Here is a 10,554-nt window from a genome sequence, read left to right as displayed (position 1 = left end):
TAAGTTCAGCAGGTAGCACAGGGTGTCGAGTACATTTCATGGACACAGCTTATGTCCCAAATTTATGCATCTCTTGAAGTGGCAAAGATAAAGGACACGAAAGAAGGTGAAGAACACACCTAAAGTCTGTAAATATTCTGAACCACTGTCTAAACAACAGAATGGCCTTTTAGGATTCTGATGTACTTTGCTGAGAAAATGAAATCACAACTATAACATGAGTTACATATGACAACTTTCTGTATGGCAATGTGTATACTATTATCTACACATCTAGCGAAATTCGCCTGTCGTCACATTCATCGTGAGAACCGTGGTTAATTCTCCGGTATCTGTAGTCGGAACAGTCAGTATACATCCCTCTCGATATACCATTTATTTATTTATTTATTTATTAAAAGCAACCATTTACAAAAAGAACGTTCAAATTTTACAGAAGTACAAATTTTACAGCTGTACACAGTACTGTACATCACTCTCGGCTATGTAGCAAACACGTTGATAATTTATCAATTTACACATCTGAAAGATCATGATATACAACAGGTTTACAGAACATAATGCATATATGCATATATATAACACAAGCCTACCATGGTGAGAGGCACATGCACCCACAGTATATAATTAGAGAATATCGATTAAAGAGGTCACTATACATCTGAACATTATCCCCTAAGGTATCCCCAAAGGGCAGCTACAAGCGTACGAACAAATTCATACATCCACCACACAGTAAACATTACTTTGAAATGTGACCAAAAGTAATAATAGCACACGATGAATAATTACTGATTGTATATCGGAACCTAACGCTATTTAAATGTACATGCAGACCGACAGGTAGAGTGATATGAGACTTGATATGTACATAGGTACATTGTAAGAAGCTCCACATATTGGGGTTTCCGGTCTGGGGGTGGTCACGGGGTACGTGTCCAGCCAGTCATTGATCAGGTCCTCCAGCACGTTCAGGGGCACAGTTCCACTCTCGAGCACCACAGAGTGAAACTCACGGATGTCAAACTTGGTTCCTGAAATTACAGAACCTGACATAAAGCTGACGGCGATAGACGGGTACCGAACAACTGGTCTGGTATTCTGTTGAGTGACACAGCTGTGGACACAGCTGAAGGTCGAGTACAAGGCAGAGTATGAATATTGATAAATCAGAAATTTTGAATCTGTCCTCAGCTAAGAATGCAGGGGAGGGCTTGTTGACAACTTGCCAACGTGTAACCTGCTGATATGTAGTGGCAACAGAAGAGAAGTGCTATAACACAACCAAAGGTTTGTCTCGACAGGGAACCACAGAGCCGCCAGCATTTACCAATTATATAACGTTCAAAGCATTCACACATGCTGTTAGAATTGGTCCTCTACTACACACGCTTGTCGAAAGAGGCGACTAAACGCACCGGGTGGTCAGGTTCGCTGATTTGGTTGAAACTAGTTATTGTATCCCAAATACGTAGATCGATGCTTATGCTGTTGATTATGAGATTGTCTGGTCCAGACTTGACTATTTACTATTTGGAATATTGGTGAGTGCGGCGCAATACAAAAAACCAAACCACACCACAATCCAAGTCCACACATAACAGTGACGCTAACACCAGGGGATGGTGCAGTTACAATTGAGCTGCTTCACTGAATAATCCTGTCTTGACAAGACATGGGTGATTAGTTACTCAACTTTCATGGCATTGTTTCCGATGTTTACACATAAATGTTCAACATATGTCTGCAACTGCAGTTATCCGCTACGTATGCATCGTCACATCACCTAGCTTCTGCTCCGCCTTCCGTCGTAGCTCCAGGATCTTGATCTCCCCGATCTTGTAAGACAGAGCTTGACCAGGCCACGTGATGTAGCGGTCAATCTCTACTGCAATGCTGTCATAAGATTCCGCCGTGTAGTTTAACATGTAGTCAATGGCCTGGTCGCGTGTCCAGCTGTGTCAACATGGCTACTGATTATATATGTGTGATGGTGATAATGCAATGGGTTGCATAAAAATAACGAGAGAATGAAAATAGTATATTACATGAAATGGGTTATTTATTCCATACAAACAGAGAAAGTTATTGATATCATGGCACGATGAATGTCATGATGTCCTGTACGTACTTAAAAGCATGGATGCCCGTGTCCACTACCAGTCTGCATGCCCGGAATATCTCTGAGCTGTAGCGTCCCATGCTGACATGGGAATAAACTGGATACTGTTACACACATTCATGGATAGGTTACGAAAGCCTTATGCGACCACGTTGATAGTACAATTTGGATATTGCAAACAAAGCTCGTTATTCCAAATATCTATATTTCTTCGAAGGTGCGTTTTTTAAACTCGTTACTTCGCCTATATGCCATGAAAGGTAAGGTATATTTGATTTACAAGATTAAAATGCAAATGATGAAACCAAGGAGGAAACAAATGATGAAGGAAAATTAAGGGAAAATTCCATTCCTCTGAAAATCTTTCATCTGGATGGATATATACAAATATAACTTTTTCTAATATGAATTAGCTTTGGCTACTGGTATGCTCGCACATCTTTTTTTTGCAATTTGTACTATTTACTAATTATTTCGAGAAGTGTTCCATTTCCGATAATGCACACGATGATGTACTACGTACAGTTCATAGTCATTTCTGTACAGCTTCATCTCCTCGCCCAGGTACTCCGTATACAGCGCCCAACCCTGGAGTGGACAGCGTGAGATCAGTTTTATTGTGGTCTGTTTTATGAGATAGGTAACTGAAAGGATCTGATCAGCTTTGGTGAGTTGGTGTCAAGGAGATCTTATTATCGAAAACCAACATTTTGTAAAGGTCTTGACCCACTTCACTACTGGTTAAGTCGTTCTGTCAACAGTTACTTGCAAACGTTTATACTAACTGGATTTAAGAATGCCACATTATAACAATTACCAACACGGAAATTGAAAAGAAGGCTTGTCATATCACGGTATTGATATCAGAACGCCATTCATGTAGTTAAGAAATGAGAGCACAACTTTACCTCAACATATGATGTGTATCTGGGGAAACCAAATGGAACTTTGTACAAAGCAGACGACACCATCTTTTGGCGGAAGTTAGGGGTGTCGGATGTAATGGAGTAGCTAAGCTGAAACGGAAATTATAGGCGGTGTGAGATATTGCAAACTTGTGTAGAGGTTGCATTACACAGCACAGAGGATTATTTATACGAATACTGTAAAACAAAAACAAAACAGGCGAGTGACCTGGGCGAATCACAGATTCCTGAGGAATACCAACCACTGGACTTTCATCTACAGAGTGATATGTGTACCTTGTCCAACAGCTTGGTGACACTCACCTGCAGGTGATGTCCGGGGTTGGCCTCATGGATGGACAGCGCCATCATGGTCAGATTGGGGCTGTAATAGGAGTTGAGTTACGTCATATAAACAGCAGGACATCACATTTCATTGTGCATTTACGAATATTGAAAGGAAGAATGAAGGGTCAATACAAAAAGCACACGCACACCACACTAAACATACACTAACACACAACATGCATACACACTCCACAGTCCTTCCGCCATGCTCAAGCACGTTAGACAGCTCACGATTCATGGGGCCGTAACACGTTTGCCCAGAATATTCCCGGTCTGGAGCCGTCAGCAGATCCTGTGGAGTAGGAGCCACCTGGGCCGTCGTTGGGCATCTCCCGCACCCTGGTATGACGCAAACATTATCATATAGCCTCGGCAGTAAGAAACATGACAAAGCCTAAGGTACCCTTTATTGACCTCCGAAAACTTCAATGGCCTGTCTAAGGCCATCGTTTATGTCACCTTGTGTATGCCTTAAGGGAAGGGTGGGATGGTTGTTGTTTAACTGCGATACTCTTATAGGTTCCTTCAAGGGCAATCCACTCAAGGTGAGTGAGTGAGTGAGTTTAGTTTTACGTCGCACTTAGCAATATTCCAGCCATATGGCAGCGATCTGTAAGTAATCGAGTCCGGAACAGACAATCCAGTGATCACAAGCATGAGCATCGATCTACGCAACTGGGATAAGATGACATGTATCAACCAAGTCAGCCAGCCTGACCAACCTATCCCGTTAGTCGCCACTTACGTTTTCTAGCTAGAAGGATATGACGACATATTTTCTATATTTCATGTTTCAGCATAGTTTCAAGACATTGCTGGTTGGAAGATGCTCCAGAACCCAAACTATTACACCGGAATCATCAAAGGAAACACAATAATGTGAGTGCACTGTGAAAACGTGAACATGCAAAGATGCTTCTCTTGTGTCACTACAGGTGGACTTTCAAGCAAGGACCAGCGATTCAGTGATCGATGTTGAGCACAACGCCCCACGCCCAAAGAATATGACACAGTCAAATCACAGAGCGTCATCGCGTGATGCATACAATTCTGTTTTAAGGTAATCATCGTAGAGGGACAGTTCTAACCAACAATTTCCACAAGCTTTAATCAGTAGATTTAGGAAACATCATTTAATCCTTATTTGGGGGTTAAAATTGCATATATACTTTTGACAGTTCTTAAAATACCGGTTTTTATGATGTGAAGACTATTAAAACATTATCTAAATCATCGTGTGAATTGCTTTATGCGTTTCATATGTTTGGCTTTCTGATTATAAAATGTGAAACTTTCTTGAGAAAGACAGGGCAGGCTGACTATACACTGTGATACGTACTCCAGAGGAAGACCGGGCAGGTTGACGAAGAAGTCTTCAAGTGTAGGTTCTATGACATCAAATATTTGATGACGGAATTCCGCTAAGATGTCCTCCTGGAAATGGGAATGCTACATAGAAAGCTGGCTGGGTTATCTGATGATGAATAAACCTGACAGTTACTCACGCCATGTCCCCAAGACATTTTACCATGCCTGACAGCCACTCACGCTGTATCCCCAATACATTTGACCATGCCTGAGAGTCACTCACGCCCTGTTCCCAAGACATTTTACCATGCCGGACATATTTCATAAAATTATTCATCATAGCATCGGCCTTGCCTGTTATAACAACACACAATTAGGTAGTTGTGGTAGTTCGGCAGGTATGGTCCTCATGGGTCCGGTTCAGATTGTTGATTTAAGAGGAGTAATAAGAAAAACTGTGGATAGCACTAAGACAGAATTGTTTTGAGATATCCTACTTGTTGCGACAGTGTTGGTGCCACAACACGCATCCAACCTTTTAATGTATGATGTGTGTATGTGTTTTGTAACTTGTAGTAATATTACGACTCCGGAGATGCAGATGGGCTTTAACCAGCATTTAACCACAATTCTACCCCAACGACTCAAAGGTATGATGTCTAATAGCAGCTAGAATCTCACGAGATACTGCTAATTATATCTCATTTATTTGCAAGACGACGGCAAATCTTGACTCGTTAAGTACACTATTCAATGAGCCCAGATTACTGCCTTTTTTAAGTACTAATCTTCAGATAATTTCCTTCGCACCGGATAACAGTTCGTAGCTTTTGAGGTGCTACACCAGCTATCAAAGTTTAGCAACTGTTCCGTTTAAAACATTTAACGTCAGCGAGTGAATTCTTAATGCAACCATATAAAATGTATGTACTGGGGACCATGTAATTCTGTTCTACGTGACCAAGTGGTCACCCTTTGTAGAGACAGGTCTTGGTAAGTATATCGGAAGGTGATCGGTTGTCCATGTAAGGGAACTGAAACTGCACGTACCGCAGTGTCGAAGAAGAAGTCTGTGTTATTCATGATGGCCTGGAAATACTCGCGGACAGTCCCAGCGAACTCCTGCTTCGTCATGATCTGCTTGGACAACAACACAACAACATTAATGTTAGTAGAGCCATAGATATACATTAGCAGAGAATGCACTCTAGTTCAAGCTTAGACGTTTCATACAGCACACATGGCATAGCTGATATCAACACACAGCTGATAGGACAGCCCGCACGACATACACGGATATATGCAGACAAGCTGGTTGATGGGACAGTACACACAACACACAGAGCACTTATGGACATCATATTGTAAGGAAAACACACACATCAGTACACACAATACCTTTTTTATGGGGCAATGCACACTACACTTCACTGGCAAATAAAATAGGGCATGTGCGATATGACACTTTGCACTTATAACACTAAACCCCAAAATATGGTCGTCGTACATTATCAGATATAATTACCATATTTGTTTCTACGAATTACCATATGTTTTTCCTGTATCTACTCTGTGGAAATGATGAAGAGAGTCCCACCTTCTGCATATTGCCGACGATCCTGTCCACCTCGCGGAGGCCGATGTCGTGGACCTCTCGTGCCGTCATGTCGACGGAGAGATACCACCTGATGCAAGCCTCGTAGAAGTCCCCTCCTCCATCCAGAGAGCTGATGCCGATATCTGGTCGGGTGTGGGGTATATACTCCTGTGTTATGAACATACACACAAAGGTGAGGGTGTGAAACGCACTCATGATGTCGTGCCCATCATAACTAGACTCTTCAAACATTACTGTTTGATTGGTATGGCATTAGAAGATCTCGAGTACTTTCTATCTAGAACTTCACAGTATCTCACCTGTTCGATAAACAGCGAGAGGTCAGCGAGAGCCTGCAGTAATCCAGTTACTGCTTCCGCTCCTCGGACCCGAAGATCGTTTCTGAAACGGCAAACACCAGCGCTGGTTAGTTGTTCGTGTGTCCTAAGATAGACAGCATACTGTCGTGGTGTATCGAGAAGCTATGGCGATACATAGATACACGTCCAGCTGGCAGTTCATATGTGAGTTAAATGACGTCTAACTGTGTGCGGATGTTCATGTGAGACTTCATACTGTGTACACCTGTCCAGTTGCGAAATGTCCAGGACGTGACACTAAAGTTGCAAAATATACTTTTCATTTCATTTCACAGCTTCAGTTGAAATGACGTCAGCGGCAGCAACTATGTCTTACTTCTTCTGCAGTGATATGTCTGTGTTATTGTCCAAGGTGCCCGTAAATGGCCAGAAGAATTGTGATTCATTGGCCGCCACTTGCAACTTCTCGAACTGACCCTTAACACGACTCTGTAATAGAGGCATAACATCTAGTCCTTGAACACTTTGTGCAAACTAAATGTGTGCTGTCATTTTTTTGTGGAATTCTCTATATTTGTACTACAGTGCATTCACAACTTTACCTCTTGACATAATTATGCTTACACATACATACATACATACATGCATACATACATACATACATACATACATACATACATACATACATACATACATACATACATACATACATACATACATACATACATACATACATACATACATACATACATACATACATACATACATACATACATACATGTGTTTGTTAACACACAACCATAAAGTGAATGTTAAGATGTAACATGTAAACGCGTTAAGATGAATAAGGTAATTGTACGTAACCAGTGAATGCGAGTGATAGGTCCTGTTCAGTCTAACCGCTTCAAGCATCAGTTCTTTGAACTCTTCATACTGGAAGATAATACAAAAAATAAACATCTAACAGTGAGACAGTATAAATATCAAACCCAGAACAAGTGAGACAGTATAAATATCAAACTCGGAACAAGTAAACATCTGACGACGAGACAGTATAAATATCAAACCCAGAACAAGTGAGACAGTATAAATATCAAACTCGGAACAAGTAAACATCTGACGACGAGACAGTATAAACATCAAATCCGTAACAAGTGAGACAGTATAAATATCAAACTCGGAACAAGTAAACATCTGACGACGAGACAGTATAAACATCAAACCCGTAACAAGTGAGACAGTATAAATATCAAACTCGGAACAAGTAAACACCTGACGGCGAGACAGTGTAAATATCAAACCAAGAACAAATAAACATCAAAACCACGTGAGACAGTGCACACGAGGTAAACTAAAGTTACTTGATGCCCAGTATCTTCAGTCTTGCTGATATTTACCTGCTGAGGAAACTTCTGGAGTCTGACAATGTAGTTTTCAAAGTCTCCGAGAGTGAAGAAGGGCAGAGACTGGACCATGGAATCTATATACGACTGTGGACCTTCCAGAAAATTGACAGGACTGAGACTCTGAAAACTGGAAGCATTGTAGGTGCATGTCAGTCTACTGGTATATGATGTACAGATCAAACAATTAGACATCAGATCCACATATTGGGACATTAAAACAAGGAAACCTCTTCATGTAGCCAAGTATCGTACTACAAAGAAAGTTTATATATTTTACAAAACTACTCCATACAGCCACACACAAATGTACAAATGTCTTTGGGTGTGATGGTTGAGACACATGCACTTTCTTATGTCAACGTTGGAGTAACGATGGAGGAGATTTTTCTTTATAAGTTTTTTCTTTTCTCGTGACATCTATATTCTATAATTCCCACATCTATATTTATAATTCCCTACATCTTCAAGAGTGTTTTAGCCAAAGACGAACTTAAAACAAGAAATGAATTAGGTAAACTTTGGACGTGTTCGTCCTATTCTGGCAGGACCAACCAAGAAAATCAGAATGTACGTATACATCTTTACAATGTTCAATCTGCAGAGCGTACCAGGTTAAAAGGAAACGCCTCATAGCCGGTCCGTTTCAGTCGATGTTCCAGCTCCTGCTCCGAGACTAGTTAAATATTAAAAGTTTGTCATACCATGATGTATTCCCGTTTCATTTTAGGGCCGGTCGATTCCCGCATGGGTACAATGTGTGAAGGCTAGTTCTGGTGTCCCTCTGTGATAATCGTGGAATATTGCTAGAGACAACGTAAAACGATTCTAACTCGCTCCAGTTCATCCCAGACAGTACGCCGTCCATTTACTGTCTGTCAGGTGCTATGAATACTTTAACTTACATTAACCAACCTAGACAAAATACCACACGCAGTGTCTATATCCGAAAACATCGCCTTACTGTCTCCACTCCCAGCCCCGGATGTAGGTGGTCAACATGTCATCCAGGATCTTGTAGTTGACCAGGTCGGATTTACTCAGCTCTGTCTGAGGGATGGCGACCAAACGGTTGTGGAAGGTCACCATCTGATCCTGTGACAGTAACACCAACAGCATGAGTATAGTGTCTTGGAATACTGCATTGGCCATATACAGTAATTCATCATCGCGAGATTGTATCTAATGCTTTACTGTCGAAACATATTTTAACTACACAATGTCTCTCAAATATATTCCTATACAATATACGTATTGCTGGTACAATATAATGATTATGTATTCGTGACCTGTATGCCTTGCATAGTTCAGTCAACCACTGATAATAGAGAACGCTACATGTAATTACATGACATTAGCAAGTATCTAGCTCACCTTTCGTATGTCGAACATAGATATATTGGAGGATTGTATCTTATCGTTGTATTTGTGTATATCCCGGTAGGTGGCGCTCATTGGGCTATCCGCCATCTGCCAGTCAAAGAAGTCGGTATGGAGCTTTGCCAGGTCCCGTGAGGCATTGCCTGCAGAATCCATGCTAACACTTAAGTACGTGTAGACTGACAAAAACGTTTACAGTAGGAATCCGTAAAACATGCATACCACTGGTGACACTGAGATCAGTTCTATGAACGACCATGTCTAGCATTATTTGCAAGTGTTTCAGATGTTTGATTGCAGTCGTTTTTCTACAAACCATATTTGTACCTTCAGATATTTGAACAATTGCGTTTTGTAACAGTCATGAGTGTCTATACTTCACACGACGAAACAGTAACAGAAATGAGTTTCTGACCTTCGAGTGCTAGAGTGTACAATTAAAACCACATTGAGTATGTATTATGCGTGATTGACTCACCACAACAGGAAGCGACGAGGGCAAACAGACATAGTACTGTGCCGATGTCCATGCTGGAGAGTCGACTTCACGAACAAGTGGGAGAGAAGGACGCACAGGCAGCCTGCACACCAAGGAGATTCAGCACCTGAACACACACACTTTCATCGGGGATAACGTACTGTTTGACCGATTCCATATCTTGTCGTCCGAATACATACGTCTGTCTACTAGTAACTTGATGAATGTTGATACGTGTGTCATAAAGACTAATTAAGGATGGTCATCGTCCATATATTAACAATGCATAAAATCTGTGTAGTCAAGACGTGAGACTTAACTGTAATTATTTATATGACGCTAATCCCCATTCTTAATCCCGATCACTCCCAGCATTCGACTTGTCAGCCAGGTTGTACCACTCTGTCAGTGAGTACTGTGTATGCTATCTATAGACCCTGATTGGTTGCCATGTCAGTTGTGTCTGCCATTACGTCAATTAGTCAGTCAAGGCAATGATGTTGTTTCTTTATACATGTTCAATATTGTCTCTCCGTCTTATCCATCGTTATCTATATTGTATGTTCATATTTATGTAATCACCAACCCGGTATTAATTGCCAGAACTGTATAAATTCGGCAATGTTGATACGTGATGTATCTGACAAACATTCTTGATACACGTATATACATGCGTTACTGCTAATACTGATA

At 41.1% G+C, this 10,554-nt stretch overlaps 1 protein-coding gene across 1 annotated transcript; it reads right to left on the bottom strand.

Moving 5' to 3' along the window:
• Nucleotides 1–369: 369 nt before the first annotated feature.
• LOC137282451 (uncharacterized) lies at nt 370–9,988 on the bottom strand. The gene is made up of 17 exons (XM_067814206.1): nt 9,862–9,988; nt 9,378–9,526; nt 8,968–9,098; nt 7,998–8,133; nt 7,465–7,533; nt 6,977–7,089; nt 6,601–6,682; nt 6,281–6,448; nt 5,734–5,820; nt 4,715–4,809; nt 3,607–3,714; nt 3,352–3,412; nt 3,031–3,138; nt 2,646–2,710; nt 2,132–2,203; nt 1,787–1,956; nt 370–1,034 (listed from the first exon to the last, which is right to left on the bottom strand). Exons 1-17 carry the CDS (start codon nt 9,911–9,913, stop codon nt 820–822), a joined length of 1,881 nt encoding a protein of 626 aa, XP_067670307.1. The 5' UTR covers nt 9,914–9,988; the 3' UTR covers nt 370–819.
• Between the last annotated feature and the right edge of the window lie 566 nt (nt 9,989–10,554).

Source organism: Haliotis asinina, chromosome 4 (assembly GCF_037392515.1).
Source record: "Haliotis asinina isolate JCU_RB_2024 chromosome 4, JCU_Hal_asi_v2, whole genome shotgun sequence".
Lineage (NCBI taxonomy): Eukaryota > Metazoa > Mollusca > Gastropoda > Lepetellida > Haliotidae > Haliotis > Haliotis asinina.
This window is presented reverse-complemented; position numbering and strand designations above follow the sequence as displayed.

Excerpts from the sequence above, each read along its gene's own strand:
- LOC137282451 (XM_067814206.1), bottom strand. The coding sequence starts at position 9,913 with ATGGACATCGGCACAGTACTATGTCTGTTTGCCCTCGTCGCTTCCTGT. Across the intron at positions 7,090-7,464 it reads CCTATCACTCGCATTCACTG|AGTCGTGTTAAGGGTCAGTT; the intron begins GTTACGTACAAT and ends CCTCTATTACAG. Across the intron at positions 3,413-3,606 it reads GTGTTACGGCCCCATGAATC|CCCCAATCTGACCATGATGG; the intron begins GTGAGCTGTCTA and ends CTCCTATTACAG.